General features: G+C 35.9%; 1 protein-coding gene across 4 annotated transcripts in view; it reads right to left on the bottom strand.

Annotated features, from left to right (window-relative positions):
- Positions 1-27,869, bottom strand: part of PPFIA2 (PTPRF interacting protein alpha 2) — a 293,356-nt gene that overhangs the window by 136,179 nt on the left and 129,308 nt on the right. For 3 of the 4 annotated variants that reach the window (XM_066183313.1, XM_066183312.1, XM_066183316.1), the window contains exon 3: positions 5,245-5,307. The exons of the other annotated variant lie outside the window; for it this stretch is intronic. In XM_066183313.1, the coding sequence (XP_066039410.1) occupies positions 5,245-5,307 (63 nt within the window). The remainder of the gene's footprint in view (positions 1-5,244; positions 5,308-27,869) is intronic. 4 annotated transcript variants of the gene reach the window in all.

Consider the following 27,869-nt stretch of genomic DNA (forward strand, 5'->3'; position numbering starts at 1 on the left):
AGAAGGAGGGAAGGAAACAAAACAAACAAAAAAAGAGAGCCAGTGGCGATTTCTAGAAGAAAACATAAGATTTAAAAAAATTTAAAAAGGTGTGAATAACCTAGTTATCATCTGAGAATTGCTTCTTGCAAATCGTTGCAAATGCTGCTACAATTCCAAACGCCTGATTTCCATTTTGCAATTTTCAATCTCTCAAATCAATGCATTGGGCCTGTGTCAGGCCAAACACCATGGGAAAGTGTTGGAATGCTTGCAAAGCCATGCCAGGACATGGATGCTGTGCATATAAGAGCATTACCAGGAGTGTGTTGCCACATACTAGAGGATGAGGACACCCCACTGTTGCCAAGGTTTACATTTGCCAGTGATACATCTCCCCAATTGCAAAGCATTGCTGCTATCTCTTTCTACCCCCTGATTTAACACGCTTGGCACAGCTGGCCTAGAAGATCTGCCAGTTCATTGCCTGTCATGAGATCTGAAGCAGAGGCAGAAACGCTGGGCTGCACAGTTAGATTTGCTGGCCCTGTGGCAGGGAAGGGAGAGGCGAGGGCCAAAGATTAGTGTCATGCTGAAAATTCACAGCTGCACAGTCACTGTCACTGAGAAGAAATTGGAATTGCTTTTCTTTTTGCAAGGTTATTTGTGAATGAAGTAACTCCTGAAGACTTTAAACTAAAGCTTGAGAAAAGAAACCTCCCTACAATTTTTTTCCTTCCATGGAAATAAGTAAAATATCTACGTGTCAAGAGGGTCTGAGGCTTGAAAGTGTCAGGTGATCACATAAAATGGCTTTCTATCTTCAAGTGGTAGGTCACTGTTTGGTAAATCCCTGATTTATATAAAGGTAGAAAATGAGCTGAAGTAGCTGAGCTGAAAGTCCAGGGTGCTTTCATTACAGCCTGAAAAAGGTTGGAGGCCTTTAATTATGTTTTGGCTTCCGGCATTTTTCCTCCTATCTGTAGCAGTTCTGGAGTACTTTTTCCTCTTGATCTCAGAAATGTTCCCAACATTGAAAAAAAAAGTATCTCTGCTTCAGAATAAAGGCATTTGGCTTCAATTCAAGGAAAAGACATACTCTGCTTATTCAAATGAAGAAACCTATGAAAAAAACCAGGATTTAATCTTTGATTAAAAAAAACCCCTGAAAGTGCAATTTTGTTTTCATACAGGAGGGAAATAAATATGCTGATATTTTAATTCATCGGTATATTACCAAAGCCGTCATCCTCCGCTCCCTCCTTACTGGTTTTTTCTCTCAAAAACCTTTTGAAATAGTGTAAAGAACTAAGATTGCTGATGGATGAAAACCAGCAACTTTATAAGACGCTGCATAACTGCTGAATTTGACAAAAAATAAACAAATTTCTGTTTTCCTACAGACCTCCTGTATAAGATGTCTATAGATATTCTTTACAGCTTGGCTAAAACCACAAAATAATAATAATAAAAATTGATGTTAAAATTTTAAGCACATTAAGCTTTGTCATTAGTAAAAGCATCTATCCAAAAAACCAGTCTGAATCACATATGCTGGAATTCAAAAGACCTGAGTACTTAAACTCTGAAACTTCTGACTAGCTCAAAGAATTTCTGAAGGCATGCATCTGTTTACACAAAACAAGCATGGGTTTTCCATGAAAGAGGAGTGTTACAGCTGATGGTTCAAGAACAAAATGCATTGTGTTTGCACTTGATTAAAATTAGTTTTCTTTTCAAAAATATGCAGTGAAGTATGTTTTCTTTTCCTATATAGCTCAATTTTGGTTTACAAAAACACAGATTCAATTTCTGTTTTGAATGAAGAGACACAGCATGTTTAATATCTGCCACCACTTTCTTTTCTTTTTTTTGCTGTTTACATTTTCACTGTGGCCCTTAAAGAGCTGTAAAGAAAATGAGTGCTGCAATTTTGCAGAAGCTCAGGGTCAGGCAGCCCATCTGCATACAAAGTGTCCTGTCTTTGTCTGTGCACTGCTCCCTGTCATCATGTAATGGCATTGAGATATTGCAGTACAATAGACGGTTCTGACTGCATCCATCAGTAATGTTCATCCAGCCATTTTGTAATGTATGTGCACTTAAGGCTTACAGCTTCCCATTTTCTTATCAAGAAATGCTGTTTACAAAGAATAGTACAAAGAGTGTTTTTTAAAGACCAATCTCTTCAAACACACATATGGATAGAAGATAGATAGATAGATAGATAGATAGATAGATAGATAGATAGATAGATAGATAGAATCATTAGAATCATGATCTGGGATATCTTGCATGAAAGACAGCAAACCCAGCAGTTAATATCCTACTAAAAATACAGAGGAGAATGATCTGCAAAGCATTTTATTACTGTATATAATACCCATTTCTTCCCTCAGCTTCTGCTGCATGAACAGTTGATTATAATGAAAAATAGAAAACAGTTTATGTAGGAATAAAGGCAAAATGAAGTCTATAATTATGAAGGTGTAAAGTTCACAGAGCAACAGATTTGAACTTTTAATATGTGGGCACCTGTCCACAAACCTGTCCACCTTGAAAACCACCATAATATCTGAATTCTCAATTTTGAATATATAGCAGTTTCCTCTTGAGCTTCAGCTTTATTGCAAGCCTTGCAGTGTGTTCTCATTAAGCAAAATGACATGCTAAACACCCTTTATATCTAAACCCTACTTACATCTGTTATTAAAAACATTAAGAAACTTTACTCCGGCTGAAGAAAGTATTTTTAAATATTTTAGCATACTTGTCTCAGGAACAATCTATTCTATGTGTTGTAGCATTTCAAACACTGCTTCTAGGTGAGTAGTTCTAGAAATATATTTTGGGTCATTAAGAGCCAGAAAAGCCAAACCAAATGCATTGTGCCTTTTTGAGTAAGTAACTGAGGTTTATAATCAATTACAACTTATTATTCATGCCATGTAATTAAAGTTTTGAACCAGTGCCATATATACTGATAGAAAGTTTTATGGCTTTGAGGCTATCCTCTGCAGTTATTCCTTTTACAATAGGCAGAAATACAAAGTTGTGCAATTTACAGTAATTACAAGAAACATTTCAGAATAATGTAGCCCAATAATTGAAAATTTACCATGCATTCAAACAATTTCAGCTGCAGATTTGACAGTCTTAATGCCCACCCTTAGAGCTATGGTTCACACAGGTAATTGGGGGTTGGCATTGAATGGAATAAAAGAAATTATTTACCTAATTTTGTACTTGTAAAGTAGAACTGACTTGCCTTCCTGTCCTCCCTGCAAGGTGCTGGATGAAAGGCTGAGCACGGATTCCCACTTTTTGCTCTTGTTCAAGTGCATTTGGATGACACGTAGATGTTGATAGAGATTATATTCTATCTCTGAAAGGGATTCTTTTATAACTAACAGAAATTTTGGTCATTGTTAGTTATAAATCCAAAAGTCATAGAATAATAAAATGTCTTGGGTTGGAAAGGTCATCTAGTTCCAACCCCCTGCCACAGAGAGGGGTACCTTCCGCTAGACCAGGTTGCTGAAAGAAAACTGAAAGGTCACAAATGATTTTGAATTAATAGCATGGACTTCTATAACTAAATTGGAAATAGTACATTTTTCCATGCTCATCATTTCTGCCATGTTATTATCTTTCTATATTACTAGCTATTGTCTGTCTATATTACTAGCTTCCATTACAAATGGTATAATTTGTAAATTGGAATGCTAAAATTGGACTGGAGAAGTTAAAGTCATGTTGAAAATCCAAAAGAGATTGGAGATTAATCATACACTATGTATTGAGGAAGGGCTTTTCCTTTGCACAGAAGCAAGTCTGAAAATGGAATCAAACAGTAAAATCATAGCCAAGAATTTATAATATTGATCTATTCCAGGAATGTATGCAGAAATCCACAATGATTCAGATGGTCAGATGCAGTATCTTCCAAGAATGCAGCGTAAAGAATTTCTCTGTGTTTCCTAAAGAGCATAAACTTTCCAGAAAAAAGAGTGGTTTGAAATTATTTTCCCAGATAGGGAGGAAAATTCACTTTTTACCAATATTTAATCAGAGCATTTTCTCTTTTAGATATTAATACCTTAACTGGATTGTGCTTGTTCTTTGATTATTTGCTATACCTTCAAAGAACTTAAGGGGATGGAAGTGTTTTATTCAGAATTCCATCTGCCAGTTCCCCTATAAATATGATAATCTTTGGTTGAAAAATAAATTAGTACAGACACTACATGATAAAAAATAGCTTCTGTAAAATTCAGAGACACATTCCTTTCTCGAGAGTACATCCCAATTTTCAGTAATGTTTCCCCATTAATGTAGCCCTGGTTGTGTGCCTGAGATGTTTTAGTTTTCTGAAATTCTTTTCCCAGGGAATTTTCTGTAAACAAAAGAAGTGTTTTTGTAAACTGTACTTTGTTATTCCTTTTTCCTAGGAGGGACTTCTTCTTGATGTCCTTCTAGTTCGACAAATGTGATTGAAGAAGTTTACCTTTTGTTCACCAATCATCTGTGTAAAATAGTATATAAAAGAGACATATCCCAAAAATAAAAGTAATTTCAGCCTTCCGAAGCTCGAAGTCTGTGTCATTGTAGTATAAAACAATGTCACATTAATGTATAAGAATTCAATTTTGGCCCAATGATTCTTCCATTTTCTAGATAGTTTTGGTCTAAAAAGACAAATGACTTATTATACTACAAGTGAATGATTTGCTTCTGTTCTTAACCAGATATATCACTAATTCTACCTTTCATAAGCAAAAACAACTCCTCCCTCCTTCTATTTTAAGTCATGATATACATTTGCCTGAGCAAGAAAAATGAAATTACCTTCCTTCCACATTTATTATTACACATCTTCATATCAAAATGCAATTTAGGACAAAGTTAAGTAGAATAAATATAGCCTCTCATTGCTTTCCTCATTTTGTCTATTGCTGTTCTACTGATTTCAACTGACAGGAGCATTGAGCTGGCTGGGAAGCAAGGTAAATACAGAAGGAACTATGAATATATTATCATCATCTTTATTTTGCTGCACCATCAAACCATATAGAAAGAAATTAAAGCAATCTGGAAATTTTGATAGGCTGAGACCTCACTTGTAGTACAATATTCATTGACCTGAAATACATAATGTGAAGTAACCTCGAGATGTACAAGATTCTGTGGGCAACAAAATATCAAATTCACATAAGGAGGCTTCACATTTAAATTACACAAAAAACCAAGATATTTGGAACATACATTAGGGCAGGATATGGTCCTTTGAATGTTATTCTCAATGCTCGTACCAGCAGCAACCGTCATCTGCAAAAGGGGGCAACAGAGATTCTGCTGAATGGAACAAAATTTTGCACAGTACTACAGTATATTTAAATTACACCATACTAACAGATCAATGTGATCATTCAAATAAGCCTATCTAAGAGAACACTGATGTGGCTCAACTGAAATTCACATAAAGAAATTGAAAGTATTGTTACATCTCCTCACTCGTGAAGCACTGAGAACAACCAAAGGGTAGATCACTTTGGTGTTCTGCACTGTGTTCACAGAAGTAGTCTCTGAATCACTGTCAAACAGTCCAATAACTATGGAGAAATAATTACAGCTCCATGGCTGACTTTTACCTGAGGTCTCTACATAAAGCAAGAATTTTACCTGTTTGTGAGGTTTGATGAAAGTAGGATCTCCTCCCCCATATTCAAACATCTTATGGAAAAACATCAAAATAAACAAACCTATTAAATTACTGGTATAATTTACCTATTAAATTGATTTTTTTTCATGCTCAGACTTCCTTCTTGCATCAAACTATCGCAAGCATAAAAAAAGTAGGAAAGAAGTTATGTGCATTTAAAAAATCTGGAAGTTCCTTGAGCTTCTGAAGAATGTATTTTAGCGTTGAATGCTATTTTTCCTCCTTTTAATCACTTCCTAATTTATTTCTGCAGAGCCCAATGCATAACATTTTTCTTTAGACAAACCTTGACAAGTAGGCAATCTGACCTGGTGGTATTTCTTCAGATTTCAAAATTTACTTCAGAATAAATTAACAGTAGACATTTTCAAAAGTTCTAGATATAAAAAATTCAGCAGTTCTAGACTAAACCTTTAAACAATTTCTTTCAACTGCTGAGAGCATATGTAACAATACATACAATGTTCATGCTAATTATAGTTGAGCTTAATCATTTCTCAAAGTAAATTTTGACCTAAGCTTTACTAATTCAGTAAACCTTGTATTTAAAGCAGGCAAAAATACAGCATTTTTGGATTCAATTATTTTTATCATATGGAAAACATAACTTGTTGCAAGATGTGTTTTACAGTATATTTACTATTATAATTTGAGGAAGTTAAGCCTGACTGTATATTACAGCTTGCTTCTGCAATAAACAAAAATGTACACATTATCAATATATTTAACAACAGCCACAGGTATGTCCATCTATCTTCAAATCACATATTTCTGACCATCCTCACATTTTGATTTATAACAGTTTCTAAATACTTGAAATATTTTTAAACTTTAAGTCTTTTAATGGAGAATTAAGCAGTCACATAGAAAAAAAATTCAATCTTCTATTTTAAGTGAAACTCCCTGTATGCTGACAAGTTCTTAACTTTTTTCTGTCAGATTTCTCTTCTTTAGATTTACAGCCTTAAACTTTGAAAACATTTTTATAATGCCGTTCTCTTTACTTAAAAAATATTTCACTTCATACAGAGCAGCTACTTTTGAAAAGATAATTTCCATGCAAAGCAACTTCATGTAGTTCATGTATCATGTTCAGATGTATTTATAACAACGCTGTTGCTCCAAAAATTTTTTAAGGAAAATACAGTACATATTATATCAGCATGGCACTGTTTTAAATAAACAATACTTCAGCACAAGTAAACACACACATTATAAATTTTACTCATTCAGTCACGTGCATCTTTATTTAATCATGGTTCAATGGCTCATAAATTACATCTGAGTGTGTATATATATATATATATATATATATATATATATATACCTACTAAAAAATTTGAAACAAATGCATCTGGATTAATGTGTGAATAATTCAGAATTTTTTGCATATTTTAATTTCCATATGTCTGATACATGATTTTTTCTGATAATTTTGCATTTATGCTTAAAAAGGCAGATCTACTGTATACTTTTGACTGCTGCATCTGAGCTTTGTTAACTAATTTACTCTTGTTGTTTATGACTGTTAACAGCAATATCCTCTGAGCAGCTTTATCATAATTTTTCAAATTATCTTGTAAACAATTTTCTCCCTCTGTCCCCATTCTGAAACTGTAATGAAAGGCCTAGTGACAAAAGGTATAGAATTAATTCTGTTGAATTCAATTCTAGTAGCTGATGAGGTTAAAGTCCAGTATTTTGACTCTTCAGGCCTACTGTGGGAAACTTAACATAGTTGGAAATGAGTGAACCCTGATACTTCAATGCTGTAAGGCTATTATTTCCTTATAGTCATAGTAATTTCCTACCCAACTGGACTTTCAACATCCGAAGTCTCAAGTGTAAGAAAAGTGAAAGAAAAATATTCCATTAAAAGTATAGAATTTGTGCATTAATTCTAAAATTTGGGGTATTTTTAACAATGTATGTTGAGGCAAATGCATCACATATTGTCATGAAGATTTTACTGGCAATTATTTGAGGTACAAAAATCTATGAAAGAGTTATGGATTGTAAGTAGTGTGGCAATTCCCATTCATGCATGTTGATAAAATATTTATTCCATTCAGGAATGCATCTAACAGTACAGCATAAACTCAGTGTTTCATACCTTAATAACTAGTACATATTAGAATTACTATTAATGAAACTTTCTATTACAGTTTGGGCTTTGTCCTCTAGAAAATGTTTAACAGAGGAGAAAATTAAAGTTTATCAGAGGAGAAAATAGGGTTAACAGGGAGAAAAAATTCTGAAAATGAATCTCTAGATCATGCATATATTCTTGCTCGGGATGAGCACTTCAGCTATTTGCTGTAAACCACATGCAAGGGGACAGATCCTCAAGCTGTATCCTACTGATGGGCTCAGAAATGTTCCCAGTCTCCTTTTCATCTTTCATTTGGATTTCCACATAGAAGAGGCTTTTGTGAGGCTATGACACACCTGAAAACAATTTCAGAAAATGCATCACCTATGAAATGCCTTCTAGGTGCATACACAGCCATGCTACACTTCCTGGAATTCCCAAGTCCACGTGAGACAATAATCACAAATAATGGCACCCATATGCAGCAAACTGGCCTGCCTTTCACAACCAGATGGAAATAGTGACAAAGGATATATGACGCTATAATTTCAAGTTTCTATGGAAGAAATAAAATTAAATTAAGTTTTACCTAATTCTCCAAATTAACCTCTGAGAAGTAGCTGAAAATTCATTAATTCCAACACTGGTATTCCTAACCTGACAACATGAAGCAACTGCATTTTTAACTAGTTAATTACACTGGGCTTACAATGATCTTGCTATCCAGGTCACATGAAGAAACATATTTTTCTAAGCATCAACATCACTATAATCCAAACCATCTTAGCAAGTCCCCAGTCAAAGCTCTGGTAAAACAGGAAATCCTGCACTCAGCTATGATACGAGCAGTATAACTCTAATTTCAAGGCCACATCCAAAATAAGGAAAGGGAATACACAAGAAAGTCCAACTTTATAATCAGTGGTATCGAAAACTGCTGAAAAACTCAAAGATACTCATTAAATAAACTTAATTTATTGCCATATTGAATAAACCAGGGCAGAATCTTTCCCAGTTCTACATCTATAATGTAGATTTCTGGCAAGTGGAACCTATTTACTAGAAAATAATGATAATCCTACTCTCAGAAATAAAATTTAAAAAAACCAAACCAAAACAAAAAAAAACCCCCACAAAAATCCCTTGGAGCAATATTTGTATTGCAATATAAATACATAAATGCAATGCATTTATGTATTTATACATAAATGCATAAATAAATTTTATATGTTTGATGGTGGTAGTCTCCGGGGGAAAAAAAAAAAAAAGTAAAAAGAAGTAACAAAACCCACCTATAGGCCATCTATATCAACAAAGCTCTCTGGTATTTATGCTGACCTGTACACACTTTGTCCATGGGAGCACTACCCACTGAACTACAGGGAACGTCCTATCACTGCACAGTGAAATCTACATGCAAAAATTGGCAAGATGTCTTCCTTAAAAACCACTATGTAGAAAGACAGGCCTTGCAGTCTGTATAGTAGTCATGCCAAAGTACTGTTACATGACAGAACAAGGTAAGCTAATATCTCATTAAGTGAGCATTTTAAAGAGAAAATAAGATTCAAATATATTTATTTACCTGCACCAAACTAACTGAATTTTCTAATTATTCTTTGATAAATCCCGTTAAAATATTTCAGTAAAATCGCCACAGTTAAAATAAGACGTTACATTTACACTATAAACTATTTACACTCTTCTTGTTGAAGATGTTTATTACAATGAATAAAGATTCAGAACAGTGATCACATAAGCAGAGTTTGAGTTCATATATTCATTAAAACATCTCGAGATCATGCCTTTGTGCTGTACCAAGGCACAGAAATAATTCAGGCATGTATTCCATCATTAAAAATTTACTTAATAAAAAGACTCTAAAAAGGAACTGTCTGAACAGTTCTTACTCAAAAAAGAAAAAATATTGTCTTGCCTTTCCTTCCTAATTGTCAGAAATTCCTCCAGTCTTTTCAGACTAGAAGTTTGTTGGAGTTTTTTTATTACAAGTGCAGAAAACAAAGGACATGCTCATTTCACAGAAGCACAGAATCACTAGGGTTAAAAGACAACTTTAAGATCACCTAGTTTGGCCATCAACAACCCATCACCACCATAATCACCCCTAAGTAATATCCAAAATTCCACATCCAGACACCTCTTCTTGAGTGCTTCCAGAGACAGTGACTCCACCACCTTCCTGGGCAACTTATTCCAATTCCTAACAACTCTTTCAGTGAAAACAATTCTTCTAATATCTAATCTGAACCTCCTCAAAAATGGCAACTTAAGGCCATTTCCTCTCATCCTTTCACTTGTGACATGACAGAAGAGTTGGATCCCCACCTGGCTATAACCTCCCTTCAGATAGTTGTAGAGAGGTAAGTTAACCCCTGAGCCTCCTTTTATCTTAGCTAAAAAACTACAGTTCCCTACTTGTGCTTCAGATTCTTTGCCAGCTTTGTTGTTCTTCTTTGAAAATGCTCAATGTCCTTTTTAAAATTCTATATTGTGTAAAAATATGAAACTATATGAACATTGCACAAATATGGAATACAATACACATCCTTTTGGCTTACTCTGGACAGTGTTATAGTGATTGGTTTTTAAACTAGTTCTGTGGAAATCATGCTGCCTACTCTTTTGTTCTGTCTAATGAAGCATGAACAGTCTGATATTTATGTTCCAGGTTCAATTCCAAGTCATTTTATTGATGATTGGTATGGAAAAGAGGAAGGAAGAAAGGGAAGGCGGGAAGGCAGGAAGGCAGGAATGCAGGCAGGCAGGCAGGCAGGCAGGAAGGAAGGAAGGAAGGAAGGAAGGAAGGAAGGAAGGAAGGAGTTAAGTGTGTGAAAGAGAAAAATTAAAGAAAAAATAAACTAACAACCAAAGACACCTACAGTGTTTTCCTGCACTCCCTGAAATCCTGCTCCTATAATCAACCAGCAACCAGACCTGCCCCCAGCCTACAGTACAAATCACTCTTCTCCAGGCTGTGAGGAAGGAAGAGACAGCAGTTCATGCACATGTGCATACACACACATACATACACATGTACATACACATGCATATACCGCCCTGTAAAAAGACAAGTACGGTTTCGGAAAGTGTGTTAAGAATGATGCTGAACTGTGCACATGGTCCTTGGAGAACAGACCTGCTGAGACATTCAGATTAGATGGAATTCGAGCACACTTGAGGAGCCTGTACATGTGTCAGAAATCTCACAGATCTAGTGAAAAAGAGAAATCTCAAAAACAGGACAAGGATCACAGGGACTATCAGAGTTTTGTTAAGGACAAAACTAAGTCAAAATTCTGGAAACACATTCAAAACACAGTGAATCATACTTGTTCTTATTTGAAAACTTTGTGTCCTGTAGTCTCATTCTTCCTATATGACTACAGCAGACAGAAAAGCCAAAACCATGCCTAAATAATTCTCTACAGCCTCATGTAACTTTCACTGCCCAATAAAGGCCAGGTGCAGCCTATTCTAAATCTGTTCCTGTTTCACTCCCCAGATTTCTACATAAGGAAAAAAGCAAGACAATGAATCACTGATTTTGCAGCAATGTATATTGCCCTCATTTTCCTGAAGGCATGTGCCAGCACATCCAATTTCCTTCAGAGGGACAGTTCGCCCTCTGATCACCTGGAAGCAGGATGAGGGAAAGGAAATGTCCCCTTGAGAGCCATTCTGCTCTGCCCGGGCTCTGGAGGACTCTGGAGCACGAATATTCTGTATGGCTGGGAGCAAACAAAAAGGAGTAACAGGTACCTCACTTTTAACTATAACCTCATTCTACAAGCCCAGCAAATATGGCTAACACTGTTAAGATACAGGTTTTTCATAGTCTGTCCCCTCAGAGAAAAATGTGTACAGCTAAATAGATATCTGCAGTCTGCAAAGCATTTTGGTTGAACTGTTCTTAGTTTTATTTTTTTATTTTAAGTGTTTATCCTTCTAGATAGGACATTGCTGAAAAAAATCAGCTTGCTCTGGAAGTTACAAGTAGGACAGGCATAGATAGTGGTAACTCCTTGGGGATTTAATGCTACTCTGTTGGATCAGCTTTCAAGCAATCCATCTCACTGTACAGCACTCGGCAGGTCCTGAACAGGTCAGGGCTATCACATAAAATCTTGCTGATTTCGAGAAATTATTATTTAAAATAACCTATACTATAATTTGCCACCAACTTTGCTAGGCACTGTGCAAGTACAGCTGAGAATATTTCTTTTATGAACAAGCTGCGATAAATGTGCAATGTTTCCAAACACTCCGCTGCTTTTTCTTCATTTGCTTTTTTTATGTGAGTATAGAAGCCTAACTCACAGATTTCAGGTACGGTATTTTTCTTTGCATTTAAATATCTCCTTCCCAGTTTTCTGAGATACCAAAAGACCCAAATACCAACAAACATACAGCAGTACAGTGATACATTCACGATTTACACACAGTCTCAGGAACTGAGAGTGATCATGATGCTGCCAAGCAGCAGAAAACACAAATTAACAAGATTTTGGTCTATTTCTAGGCTGCTCATAATGCTTTGGGCAACAGCCAGATGTCAGAAATCAGTTCAGCTTCACATTAATGTCATTTGAAAAATGCGCAGTGGCAGATGCAGGCAGCGAAACTACCTGGAAAGACAGATCAAAGGTGGAGGATATAAGTGGAGATGAGTGGAAACACTTATATACAAACTAAATAAGAAGCTGTAAGTGAGGGAGAGCCTGAACCAGAGGTCTCTTTCTTTACTGCCTCCTGAAAGAATCTGAAAATCAGTATAACTATGAGATTGAAAACTATTATTTGCATTAGACCTTAGATATAGTTTCACCTGTTTGCATTGCAACATGCCTGGATCCTTTAAATAATTTAATCTTGGTATGATAACTAAATAACAAAATAACTTTTTGACCTGTTGCCTCTGAGAAGGGACCCCGAACCAAGGATCCCCTGTGATTTTATACCCTCACAGTCCATGAGGGACAAAGTCTGGGGGTTGTGGGTTCCTGCCTTGCCTCTGAGCTTCTGTCCCCAAGTACTGAACCTGCACACTGACCTACCTGCTCTGAACGTATTCCTCAACACTGTCTTAGGATGAAATGCACATAAAACTGGTTATTCCTCTCCAGTAAATAGTTCAAATATAGATTTCTACATTTGACAACTTGCCTAAGTTCGAGAGGTAGACAAGCCAGTCTCTCCACAAAAACTTCCATGAGAAACAGTATTACAAAGAGTATATTCAAAAATGAAATGAAATTCTAATTTTAAAGGGAAGAACTGAAACAATTTTGATTTAAATTAAACATAAAACTTTGCAAGTGAAGAAAGAAGATAGGACTATTTGTCTTTATGTATGAAAACAGCATGTTTATCCACAAAAACTTTTTAAAACTGTTTTAAACTGTCACTTTTGACACTGGTTTAAAACTCAACACCACACTGACTGAAAGCCTGAATTTAAAATGCTCCAAGAAGAAAATAGGCTTTGGGAACTTTTTTTTTCTTTTGTTTATTTTCTCTACATGCAACATTCCCTTCAGCTACTTGAAGCATACATCAGACCACATTTCCTCACAGAGTATGTTGGAAGAGTTGTGTCTTTTCAATGAAAATAAACAGAAATCGATGTTGAAAATCTGTTGAAGACAATGAAAAAGGTGTTTGTAGTTGTGTATATCAGACAACTTGAGGAAAATGAGTGAGACAGCTGGGTACAGCCATGACCCCCTTTTTTCTGCTACTAGTTTTTTTATGCTGCTACTAGTCCCGGATGCTGCAGCAGGGACCAAGGATTGGTCCAGGAAAGAAAGCACTTCCTGACACCTATGGTCTTGCTTCTCTGCAAACAGATATTTCACCTAGCCAAGAACACGTTTTTCAAGTGTAAAAATAATTATAAACTAAGACAATAGCACAGCTTAAAACACTAAATTCAAGAGCACAGACTTCACTGACTGCAATGAAAAGAATGTAATAAAAAGAGTAAAATACTGCTCTGGCAACATTTATTAAAACAGCCAGAGAACTGACATCAAAGCACCACTGGACAAATATTGGCTATATTTTTTTTTTTGTCTCACCTCTACAGCAACATGAAAGACTCCAGATCCAGACAAAAATTATCTTTTTGAGTACATCAAACTGCAAATATACACAAATGCATATATGAAAAACCACAGGATCTAGTTTGCATAACAGAGGTATTTTGTAAAAATAGTGTAAAAATCCAAATTTAAACCATGAGGATCTGACAGCACTTCTAATAAACTTCTGTAATTTTAATAAAAAATAGATTTTTTTCACATTATCTGGGGCCTTAAAAATACAGATATCCAATATTTATTTTTTAAAAATCAAAATTTTATGTCTTATCAGCACTGAAAAATCGGCACGTGACAATCATACAACAAACCTGCCACATGATTACATCTATATGTTATGTGTCCTTCAAGGATTACTTTTATAAAGGGTTCCTAAAACATAGTGAGAAAGGGAGAAGAAAGACATGAGCTAGTAGGGCCCAGAAGAAACGCTATAATACACATAGCCAGCCATCATAATTTAATGAAGATCTTAGCTTTGTTAGTAGGGCAAATTTCCTAACAGTAGGGAAAGGGCAGATCAAGGAACCCTGATCAGTTAAAAGACCAGACCTCCACAGAAGAAACTGAGAGAGCACAGTGTCTTGGGTTTTAGTAACACAGATTAGTAACTACCCACTATGATGGCAAATCTGTACCAAGAATGATGAAATTGAATTATTTGCACACCTTATCTAATTTAAATGTAATTCAGAATATTTGAAGTAAGAGCTCAATATTCTTAACCCTTGAGGGAGAAAAACAGGTTGCCTTAAAGGCTACTCAATATCTGAGCGGATTTCCTAAAATTAGATGGTTTGAATGTAGCACTGCCCTCTCTCTTAGTCAAAAAATCCACCAGCTTTACTTCCTAAGAAATGACAAGTATAGACAAGGCATTTTGTTATTTAATTGCATTTTTTCTTGGCAAAACACAATACTTTGCTCTAAAAAGTTGTTTCCTCACCATTGCAGCACCATCACTGCTTACTGGCAAGCACAGGGAAGGAAAACTTCAGCAGGTGCTAAATACAGCAGACTTTCTGGTGGATGCTGAAGATCATAGAACCATGTAATGGTTAGGGTAGGAAGGGACTTTAAAGATCAACTGGTTTCAACACCCCTCAATTGTTGTATTTCTCTGGGGAATGGTTTTTCCCCCCACAAGACCCCTGAAGTCTGTAACCATGTGGTTTGACCCTTCCTTCCTTTCTTGACCTAATTGGCTGAGATCCAGCTGTCTTTTCCTGAGCAGGAGACTAGATAAGGTCCTGTTCTTCCTTATTCATTCTCTTTCCCCCCTGGAAACCTTCAAGAATAAACACCTTGGACTAATCTCGGGGGAAGAGCCTCTTTTGGAATTATTTGTCTTGACCCTGAGATATTTCTCCAAAGCCTCTAAAGGAACTGAGCTAGCCAAAGAGCCCTGGGGGTCTGCAGAGGGGATATTTCACTCAGTGGGTGAGGACACCTTCCACTGGACCATATTGGTCAGAACTCCATCCAGTCTGGCCTTCATCACTTCCAGGAAGGAGGCATCTACAAATTCTCTGTGCAATCTGTTCCAGTGCCTCACCACCCTCACAGTTAAGAATTTCTTCCTAATATCCAATCTAAATCTACTCTCTTTCAGTTTGAAGCCATCCCCCCTTGTCCTGTCACTACACGCTCTTGTAAACAGTCTCCCTCCATCCTTCCTGTAGGCTCCCTTCAGGTACTGAAAGGCTACAATTAGGTCACCCTGAAGCCTTCTCTATTCCAGCCTGAAGAATCCCAATTCTTATAGCCTTTCAGCATAGGAGAGGTGCTGCACCCCTCCAATCATCTTGGTGGCCTCCTCTGAACTCACTCCAACAGGTCAAAGTCCTTCCTGTGCTGGAGATCCACCGCATCTCTGACAGAGGGAGGCTTAGGTGAGTTTCTATTTCAAAAAAAAAAAAAAGAGATGCTAACTATTCATAAAGGACACATTCAGATACCAAGAAAATGTCTAGACCTTCTCCAAAGCACCAGTGTCAGTAATATTTTCCTTAGAGTGTGTAAGGAATATGTTATAGGTTTTAACTATAGCAAATTTATTCCAGATTGGAAACGCTCAACCACCCCCCAATTCCTCTCAATAATAAATCCTTCCACCAAGATTTTCTGTATTTCAGATGAAAATGAAATTAAAAAGATAATTTTAGTGTAACCTTCAATATAACGATTCCACAGAAAGCACAAAAGAAAATATGTCTCATAGGTATTAAGAAACTGCCAAAAGCAGTTACAATTGCAAATATGCAGATGCCAGTAAATTCACCAAAAGAGATACTACAGATTGACTGCCAGCAACTAAGTCTGGAAAACAGAAAGTAATTCAACTTCATACAACTTGAAATGATTCAATAAATTTTTTACTTCACTGTGATCTAAACTACGTTGCATCAGCTTGCATATACCAGCAGTTAAGAGTGTGCCTAAATAGTTGCCCTGGTTAAGCAAACTCACGGGAATGTCTTAAAAGGAGTATCTGATAAGCAGTGAAAACAGCTCTTGCACTTGGTAGGGGGAAGAAGGAAGGGAAACAGAGACAACTCTCTTGCAGTTTCTGTTTACATTGGATGCACAGCTACCAAGACCACATCTTGGGGAAACCCATAACATGATATTCTCAAAAGTAGAAAGCCAGAAGAGCTAAAGGGATAGTCACATTCCTAAATTTGAATGTGCAAATGCAAGTGTTTCTCTGGCAAATTGCCGCCAATTGTGAGAAAATATATCCAAGGGTGACAGTTCTCTATAGGCCTGAAGACCTGACTTTTGAAATTAATCTTACTGGTATCAATAGGAAGGGTGCAGTGTAGTGAGGTGTCTCTTGCAATTAAAACCTATCTTGAGTTAGCAGTTACTTCACTGATTCTAAGGCGAAAGGTATTTTTCTAATCATTATCATTTTTATGGATATGGAAGAGGTGTTCTGTTAGGATGCACTGTGAACCTTCCCTTCCCTAACCTTTCCCTTCCCTTCCCTCCTTCCGACTTGAAAGTATGATTAATTCCTGACTTTTTACCATTTATTTGTTGCTTTCATCTTGGTTCATGAGCATTCATGACAATAATTAAAATGGGACACTACAATTTTTTGAGTTGAAACATTACTTAAAATTGTAGCAGTATTTGTAGGAAATAAGCTCAGGAGTTGGTTACCAAAAAGATGACATTTAGTGAATACTTTATATTTCAACTTAATGTTGCAACTGAATAGGTCATGTTTTGAATACAATATATTATTTTTCAACAACATGGAAAAGCAAAGCTATGAAGAATGTCACCATATGTGTATTAATTAACACACTCTCCAGACAATGGCTTGGCTTATGTACTTGTGTGCATCAAAGGAACACTGGCAGAAGACATGGTTAATAATATATGACTCAGAAGGGTAGTGGTTTTAATCATTAACACAAAATTAGTTGTGGAACATGCATACATCATTATATCAATACATGCATTCCTTTGATAGTCTAAGACATGACTGTCACGTAACCATACTTAACAGAATTGTCTTTTCTAGCTCAGAATCCCATTCTTTTTGTCAAAAGTTCTTCTTTTGATGCAATTTTAACAGCTTTCTTGTTTTACTCATTTATCTGTCTCAAATAAAATGATGGGTTTAATGATAAGCATCAATAAGAAAAATGAAATCCAACATATTTTTCAACTCTATGTGATACTGAGTAGTTCAAGAGTTTATAGTGAGAGAAATGCCTCAGTGCTTTTACAATTACATGGGAATTTCAAGGAATCATAGTTACAATTTCATGTCAATTTGTTTTGCAAACATACTCTGTTTCAACCATCATCTAGTAAAACTGAAAATAAAACATTTTACATGCAAATTTGTTCAAGTGAGTTTATGTGGTAGCTTCTGCAGTTCCATAGAATCATAGAACTATGCCCACAGTTTGGGTTTGCTGTTCAAAAGTTTTGATGCACTTGAAGTGCTCCTAGAAACTCCTGAATTTTTATTAAAAAAAAAATAATAATATGCATGACATTCCAGTGCAAGTTTAGTTATCACTCAAGCATTAAATCTGCCTGACTTCTGTGACCCTGAAAGATCATCTCTCTTTAACCTCTGTCTTAATTAGTAAAAACATTTCCACTACAAGACTACAAGTCAAGATTTAAAGGATAAAGCTTCACACCATGTCCTACGAACCCACAGTTGTGATCCCACAAGCCAGATAACCCTTCAGGCTGTGACAAGCTCACAGTGGAATGGCTTTCTTCTTGTATCACACTGCCAAACAAACAGATCAAGTCACTGTCACTATAACAGTGACTCCAAGGTGATCAGATATTGCAACGATGGGCTGGTAAGAGACTCAGAAAAAATGAAACCTTCCACTTTTCACTTTCCTCAGGGATTAAAATTAATCCTTTTCTCTTTTCCAGTTTTTGTAAGGCTCATCAATTTATCTTCATATTTGAACTTCCCAACAGAATTTTGCCAAAACAGTAAAATACAGAAAGAGTATAACCGGTGCCTGTACCGAAAATCTCACTCGTTTAAAAGCCTGATTGGGTCTGTTACTCCAGTGATTTTATGGTTGTAAGTTGAAAGGCTGAATGTCAATTAATAGATGTGGGCTCCTCTGTAGCCATCTATTTTTAATTCCATCAGAGAGGCTTAGTGTTAAACATGTGATGGAAGAAATGTTAGTCAGAGGAAAGCAGATGGGATAGCTAATTTTTCTTTCACAGTGTTTACACAATGACGAATTTTTTTTTAAATCTCACAGCAGAAAAACAAGAATACCCCACTCACATACAGCAGTATTCATCAGCAGGCTTTAGGCAGGAAAATGCTAAGTTCTGATCTGGTTTCATCATTTAGGTAGCCTGGCAATAGAATGTACTAGTAAAGATATGAATCTACAGTCAGTGCCAGTAGTCCCCAAGCCTCAGGTGCTGTTCAGGTGTCCAGGCTGAACACACCTCAGTGTGTTCATCAGGAGCATCCTGCTCCCTCAGTGCATGTGTGAGCTGCACACAGAACAAAAATTACATTTTATAATTAAAATATAAAATATAAAAGCAGACAAAGAGTAAGAGTTAAAAAGAAGGCCAGCCCAGATTGTACTGACCAGACACAGAAACTGAACAAAATATCCCAGCCATGAGAATGGCTGTGTGGTGCCATAGAAACCCCTGAATTTATCCTGAATTACCTTGCTCCAAAAGACAAAGCAGCAGAGATGTACCAGTGGCTTATGATCCCTATGAAGAAGGAGCACTCACCAACCTAGGAACAACCACGGAATAACCTGATTTTGGATACAAAGCAGGAATTTCTACATTACTCTGCGCCATGCTATGTTTAAGCGTTAGCTTCCTAAGGACTGCAGTCAGCTGTATAAATTCATGGGGCTCCAATAGAGAAGATGAAATGACTCACACCTCATAATAGTTGTTTCTAAGATCTTGGATGACTCAACTGGCTCTTATTACAACCTTCAAAATTAAATAAAAATCAGAAACTTGCACTTAAAAAAATGTAGACAGAGATTCTTAAGAAAGGCTTGTTAAAAAAGGCCCCTTCAATAATAATATCAATAATTTGCAATAAAATGTTGCAAATTAATTTCTGTTTGCATATAATGATGCAGATAAGAAGTAATCCCTACAGTTACCAGAAGAGTAAAAGAATCTACTGCTCTGAGGCAGTTCTACTGAATTTTAAGTCATATGGAACACAAACATTAAACCCTTGCATGCTGTGTATAGTAAAACCATGCCACCCACATGAGAAAGTCTCTCTGATAGTGCTGAATTCAAAAGGCAGGTAAGACAATCAAATAAACTCCTTCAAAATATGTGATCTGAGTACTTGATCTTCACTAAAGAAGATGCAGACTGCAACTTCTCAAAACTGTTGCTTATGGCTAAAGAAGAATTCCCTTCAGTTTTGTCTGCTATGCCAACAGAAGTGCAAAATAATGGAAAAACATGAAAGAAGCTCACTAATTTTTCACTTTCAAGATCAGCAGAAGCAAGTTCATCTGTTCTGGAGAAGTGAAACAAGATAACTAGCTTCAGGAATATTATGAATGAATTATCAGAGCTCCTGCCTCACATATTTACTTATTTGCAATTATGTACGAGACAAACAAACTTCAACTTTTACTTCTTGATGAGTAGCATTTCAGGCTACTTATAAATGCATTTTGAAACCTGATTTCCAGCTTTAGGGCAACATAAACCACAAGACATGTCCTTAAAATCTTTCAATGGTTGGGCATCATTTTAAGTTAATTCCAGATTAAAAAAAAAAAAAATAACCTTTCTCCAAAATTACCAAAATAGAGCTTTGTGAACTATCCAAGGTATCTTGGTGATTAAACAAATCACTTCTGCTCAACACATTACAGCCATTAAATGGATGTGGAATAGATATATTCAGTGCTGCTGCTTTTGGGAAAATCTGTTAACAAATAACTTCCAAGTGGTTGATTTCACAGTCTTTTAGTGCTCAAGATTATTTAACAGATAAACATCTTGTTGTCAGAACAATCAGCACTACTGACAACTCACCTCATTATTTTTAAAGAGAGAAAAAATACAGTTCTGTCACCCCAAGAACTGTAGCCAATGTATAAATTCTTTGGAGTTAATTCACAATCATTTATAGACCTCCAAAAGTACCAAAGCATGAGGTGGTGATAAAAAAACCAAACCATGTTACATTTGGACCTGATAATTTTCCAAACACACAAGGATACTTTGCTGTTCTTGGTGCATCAGCATTCTGAAACCACACTTAGGAGAAAGGTCTGGTTTGAAACAACTAAATCATTTCCTTGAAAGTGAAACACTCATAAGAATACTGCTACTACTAATAAAAAAAATCAATTTGCCCTTTGTGATATTCAGGAATTTGTATGTGTACTTTTTTCTGTGTCACTTCCTGACACAATATGAAAAAACTTGCATGAAGAATCTACTTACACTTTGAAAGGGGAATGAACTGTCACATCTTCACCTGCTCATGTTTTATTTAAGTTTTGAATACTTAAATCTCTCATTGTCCTTTATCTTCTGAATGACACACTGCTGTCACTGCTGTCTAATAGGATCTTGTCTTTCCTAAATTACTTTTGAGTATTGAGATTTTAGAGTATAAATTATAGTTCTAGAAAGAAGAGACATCTACTGATTAACTGATTTGTGAAACATGTAAAATGCCTTAAAAACCTGGAAGTTCCAACCATTTTTTCCAAGTACAATAAGCATTACATGTCTCTTTAATGATACTCACAGAAAAGAGTAATGTACTCTTTCCTGTGTTTCCACCTCTGTTCCATCCTTCCATTAATTTGATATGCCAAATTTTTACACCATGCACTCTTTGTAGTCAGGATTACATTTCTGCTTTGCCTAGAACAGTGGGACCACATGCTTAATTAGACTTTTTCAGTAGTATCACCCATATTGAAGAGTGTCTACACTATACGGAGTCCCAAATAGTCCCAATGTTAACAAGAGGTGCAATAGTTCTGAAGAGAACAAATGTTGTAGGTCACAATGATGAAAGTGTAAAAATTTTCTTTGTAAATATTACAGTTCAAGGTCTTTACCTTATAATAAAACCTTAAAAATTAAACCCAGCAGGGATGGATTAAGAGAGATCCTGCAGATTAGGGATCTGTAAAATCATGAGGCAGAAGCAGAGCAGCAGGCAGCATTTCTGGACATGGCTGATTACTACTGGCCAGCCACCCATCACAGAGAGCTTCACTTCCTTGTTTCTGCAGGAGTTAAAAAACTGCAAGGTTGAATATTGAGTTTGGACAAATGGAAAAAGAGGAAGAGTCCTTCATAGGTGTACGCCTGTATAGGTATTCAGCTGGCAGATAACTGTTTCTGACACTGAAAACTGAAATGTATTGAAATGTAGCCTTTGCACAGTTAGGGTAAGGCTGAAGATAGAGACTGGATGGTTTCTATTACCTCACAGCACAAACCACAATGATTTTTACAAAATTAAAAAGCCCAAACAAACAAAACCAAACATTGTGAGAGGCAATGGTTCTAGGAGTGTTTCTCAGTTTCTCAAGTTCATGAATAAAAATATCCACTTCATTTTAGATCTTATGCCTCTACTATAGCCATTATATCCTGAACCTTCTCTGGGCTCACATAATGCTCAGAGGAACTCAATCTAAAATAAAAAGTCATAAACAATGTAAACTAAAGCTTGCATTCTACCTTGTTTTATAAATTAAACCCAAAATATTATGTCCAGAATTTCTCTGCACCAGATTTATCTACAGGAACAGAGAGCAATAATAAAAATGGTGATTTTTTAAAAAAATTTTTTGCTCACACAGAGAAGGGGTAGTTGTTTTGTCATGTAACAGCCCACCTTTTCCTCCAGTACTGTAAATCATTTTGCCCAGGGATAATTTTAACACCTGAGAAGTCTCCCATTTAGATTCACAGCCCTTAAGAATTGCTACTACTTTCACTCTGTATTCTCTTGCAGCCTTGAAAATCATTTACTAATGGCCTAGAGGCAGTGTTCCCTGCCCACTTCCCATTATGCTGTTCTGACTGCCTCTTGCCTTTCCTAAGGACTTGGTGTTAACTAACCCACATAAATTGCCTAACCTGGCTTGCTTACATTTTTGACTTGCATACACTCTGTCCAATTTGTAGCACAGCATAACCAAATACTTGGCTGGGGCCCATGGGAACATTTAAGGTTCAAGTCAAGGAGAGGCAACACACAGATGTCACATATTCTGTGACCCCCTTTGTGCCCCCTTCCCACAAGCTTCAGGAATGTTTAACAAATTTATGCTACCAGAATAATGTTTGAAAACTTTATGCTACCAGATCTTCAGGCACCTCAGCCACTTTTAAAAACCACACTACTCCTTATTTAGATTTATTGTTAGTGTAGTACTGGGAAACATCAGACTAAAGGCGTTTTGACAGCTGGCAGTGTGCTGAATTAGTCAGAAAGCACGCTTAGTACTTGTACACAGCCTGTGTTTGATTTAGGTTTTTATACACACACACACACACACACACACACACACACACACACACACACACACACACACACACACACACACACATAAATTGAAAGCAAAGACTATTTTTGACATAATCTTCATCATGCTGATTTCAGTTTTTATCTGAATATGCCCTCAAAAAAACTTGTATATGTAGCATGATAGTGGCCACTAATACCTCACTGAATAAACACCCATGCAAATCCCAGCTGTAAATATAGGTTAAGACTTCATATTGTTAAAAGGGTATCTCCTTAAGCACATATCAGAATTCTGTGGGCATCTGCTTGACTAACATAAAAACCTGTCCATATGTTGTTACAAGAATTTTTAACAGAACAATTTTATTCTGGAATTAAGTCAGACAGACCATAATAACAGAACTATGGGATATAAGCCATTTTTAATTGAACATAGCTACCGGCAGCAAACTTAACCCTCTTATGTTTAGAAGAAAATGACATAGATTTAGATTTTGCATTTAATAGCAATTTATTTCCCAGACACCCCCCTTTTGTAACCTTTTAAGTCTTTCAATTCCATTGGATTTTGAAGGGATAAGCTACTAATAAATGCAGTTTTATATCTATTTGATTTAAACACCGAAATAAATAAGTAGGAATATAGTTACAGGAATTCCCCAGGAAAATATTTCTGTGGTTTAACTTCTAATCCATTTTTATTTTGGGATTAATGCAGATAGCATCAAAGCATCAAAATGAGAAACAAGCTGCATATTCAGTTCAGGTATTCTAGCAAAACAGCATGCAGTCTAAAAAGCCTAAAAGTAAACAGGAAATATTTTCAGTTTGGTGACTGCTTTTGATTTTTTGTGTTTGAATGTGAAACTTCTTCACTTTTACTGTTTCTAAATATTTCTTTAGAATACCTGATGTCTAACAATATGGAACTGTATCAACACTGCAAAAAATAATTTAAACCTTGTATGAAGGTCCATAAATACTTAAAATTACTCATATCAATTAAACTATAAGGAATATGTACATATATGCAGCTAAAAACCTTTATAGTTTGATATATATATCATGTATTTCTTAGGAAAACTAGAAAAAAGAACGAACCACCAGAAATTATTTTGACAAATAAAGGAAAAATACGGTGAAAGATACTCAAAATACTAATCTCTTACATGCTGGATTGGGGCTTTTTCTCTGCACTGGTTTCTGAAAAAACAGTGCACAAAAAAACCATAACAAAAAATGGTTCCTACAGGTACTACAGTAAATATTATGACTACTATTAAAAATACTGAAAAAGTATTTCTAACATGAAAAATATACTTCAGTTTAAAGGCATAGAGAAATCCACTTAATGCTGGTTGACATCAGAATCTGAATTCAGAGAGTTTATACTTATCTTGGTCTCTAAGAATAATTAACATTTTGGAATCAAAATTAAGTCAGTGCTAATGGGGATGATATGCTAGGTGGAATATATTGCACCTATGCTGTTGATATTAGAGTTCTACACAGGAGAAAAAAAAAAACAGAGAAAAAATACTTGTCCCTGAAGTGCATGTGTGTGACTCACAATGTGTGCAAGAGACAAACCACTGAAGTGTGAACATGCTGTTTATACCCAGCTTCTTTACAGAGAACAGATGCTTCAGGATTATTTTCAAGTATATATTACTATATATATAATATAAAAATAAGATGACTGTAATACTCTGAGAACAAAGGCCAGATTTAGCTAATGATTTTGGTTTTAATTGTCCCTTTCCTCAAACTACAAATGAATAATTTACATTTATTATTCTGTTTAAGTAGGTGTGTATTCATTTGAACTTCCTCCATCGGAAACGGGCAGTAATGTTCCCTGGATATAAATGTGTGAGCATTCAGTGCAATTTTCAGTGTGGTTTTAGCATGCAAAGCTTCTGGTGTAATCTCTTGGTCTCTCCGTATCAGGTGCCTGACAACATAGTTGGAAATTATGGTGATAACAGGGACTTATAAGGCTGAGTCTATTTCTAGAAGTCCATCATTCCCTCTGCATTAATTGGCCCATAGTATTTTCCCTTGAGGGGCTGTATTGCAATTTTCTTGCTCCCACCTCCACAAGGAAGACCATTGAAACCTATAATTTGGAGAACTTGAGGAAATAATGCTGCAAAAATAGCTAAGCACATTTTTGCATAATTTGCAGAATTCTTCCAGGCTTAATGTTTTCTCTTGTTTCAACAAGAGCCTAAATTATTCTTTAAATCAATAATTTGTTTTAGAAGCACTCTATTCTACCAACTAGAAGATAGGGGTAGTTAGAAGTACCAACAGAGGAAAACAAAAAGAAAATAATCACCCTAAAATAGTGTTCAAAACGCTGTTAAGTTAGTAATTTTTATTTAACAGTGGATTGCAATCAATAAGTTTGTTGCTTAATAAAAATTGCTTTTATTTCATGAGTATTCATTAGGATGTACTGTTGATGCACAATGGAACTCTGCTATGTATACACTGTGGGTGTATACAAGCTGGGTGGGCTTCATTTGCTATTCCAGGTCTGAAGTTATATAATTTTCCTCATAGGTATTAACTGCCTTTTTGGCTTTCCAAATTTTTATCATCTGACGTGTGCCAAATACAAGAATCTAGGCCCTAAAGAACATTTGACTTGATATATTCAACATTAGATCCAGTTTCAAGCGCTTACCCATGACTTGGCATTGCCACAGCACCCATCACCAGCTCTTGAAACAGAACAAACATATTTTTTCCTAGTTTTTCCATTAGTTGTACCCCCCAGTAGTATCCAGCTTTAAACTTCATATTCTGTCTGCAGAATTTTATTACCATGGAGAGTCAACTACTGTAGTAATAGATATTGCAGCAGAGGAAGTTAGGCTGCTGTGCTTTGTGTAAAAGGGTTATAGCTGGCACCTGCAGAAAGTCTGCAATATTTATGTAAATGTTCCTTCAAAATACATGTACAAATACATCAGGGAGGAGCAAAACGAGAAACTTGGTCCATCCCATCCAGACAGATGAAGGTAATCTTACAATCAGAGGAAGGTTGCACATTTACTATCTCCTTTTTATGCAATCTCAGGTCAGCCTACAACAGCAAAAACTCTCACAGATTACAGAGTAGGCAGAACACTGTTCTTTGATGCATCCAAGATGCTCTGAATTCAATTGTTTCATTTAAATTTGCAGTAAGTATTTGCAGTATAGAATTTATTTGGTTTTCCAATCATTGTATGCAAAGTTGGGCAGAACTTGCCAGCTCAAGTGAGACTGAAGAACTGGTCAATTTTCTGCAGTCTCAGAGGAACCTGAAGGTTACTAGGAATGTTGGAGGAACTCTTAGGTTACTTGGGTGTTAACTAAGTAGATAACAAGATATGATGAAGGTATTATTAGGAGCTATAGATCAGCACTTGGTTATTTTATTATTTTTTCATATCTACTGCTTGCTTCTTTATCACTGTTGCTCTTTTGTTGCAAGTGAATTCCAAAGTTTTTGCACCTACTTCTAGTTATTGGATTTTCTCTGGCAAGAAGGAACTGAACTTTGTTCAAGAGCAAGTGCCTCATCACGGAAAGGTTCTATTAACTGGAGCAGCATTCCCAGCACATGATATTTAAACTGGTTTTCAGAAATATATGAAAAAAGCTTACCCAAAAAATTACAAGGCTATTTAATCTGTTCTTGACTTTCACTGCACCACAAGACCAGTTAAAGTCCATTTCAAAATGAAGATGACTCATGCTCCAGTTCCCTTAACAAAGAAATACTTTGACTGAAACTGCAATTTGCTGCTGACAGTGATGAGGACAGGAATACCATTGGCAAAGGTCTTCCCATGAAATTTAGGACATAGCTGGATTAATGGAACCATTCCTGCCCTCTTAGTTATCACTTCTTGCTTTCTGCATACATACTTACACTTTAAAGCACTCTTTGTGACTATTAAAACTAAAACAGGTTTTTTCTTAAAAAAGAGGTTGTAAGGTACTTGTCAGGGTCTTTGACAGCCCCCGAGTTCTAAACACATTCCTGCATTGTCTTTTGCAGAGGCAACTTTCAGCAGATGACACTCAAATTCACAGTAGAAAAGCTGTTATACTGAACACCAATTTCCTAAATTTAGCCTTAAGTACATGCTGTGCAGGAAATAGGATGTGTTTGGGCAGGAAATTTTTGTATGTCTCATTTAAGAAATGTGTTAAGAAAGAAATTTCACCACTATTACAGTATTTTCTAAGTCCAAGGACACAGCTATTACTCAGGAGTTTTTCTTACAGTAAAACAAATACTGCAAGTGAAATAGAATGGATCACTGACTTAATGCATGCACTGTGAATTCATGTACATACCCCGTCCCTAAGCACAGTTTACTTGCTTCCTGAGGAAGCAGTGGAATATATGTAACATATTACAATAGTGGATTTAGCAGAATGTTTTGAAGGCTACCTGATCAAGCAGATGGATGTGTAGCTTGGAGAGACAGTATTTAATTTAAAACTTGCTCACACTCTTACTTAGAATTGCAAGGGGACATTTTTGTAGAGTCACACTATTTGGTGTACTTCCACCCTCCTAGCTGAAAGCAAAGAAAAAGTCTTTGTACAGAAGTCACTGCCATAGGGCAATGTATTATTCAAGTAACTATGTTGATGCTGAACTTACACTCAATGTAAAGACACTAACAACAATATCTAAATATCATTAGAAGAATTAGTACTTCATGCATTGTATTAATGGCATTTATTAATTGTTATATTAAGCTGTGAGATCAATCTGTGTCCTGCTGTGGCTTTGTAGACATGCATTTCTGAATTCTGTTTGGAACTTCTAGCCTCATTCAATACATTATTTTAATATCTAGTAGATCCTATTGCTCTGAATGTGAAAAAATTGTCTTTTACAAGAAATGTTTAACAATAGAC

The sequence above is a fragment of the Chamaea fasciata genome, unplaced genomic scaffold (assembly GCF_029207755.1).
Source record: "Chamaea fasciata isolate MVZ Bird 193981 ecotype frontalis unplaced genomic scaffold, bChaFas1.0.hap1 SCAF_5, whole genome shotgun sequence".
Taxonomy (NCBI): Eukaryota; Metazoa; Chordata; class Aves; order Passeriformes; family Sylviidae; genus Chamaea; species Chamaea fasciata.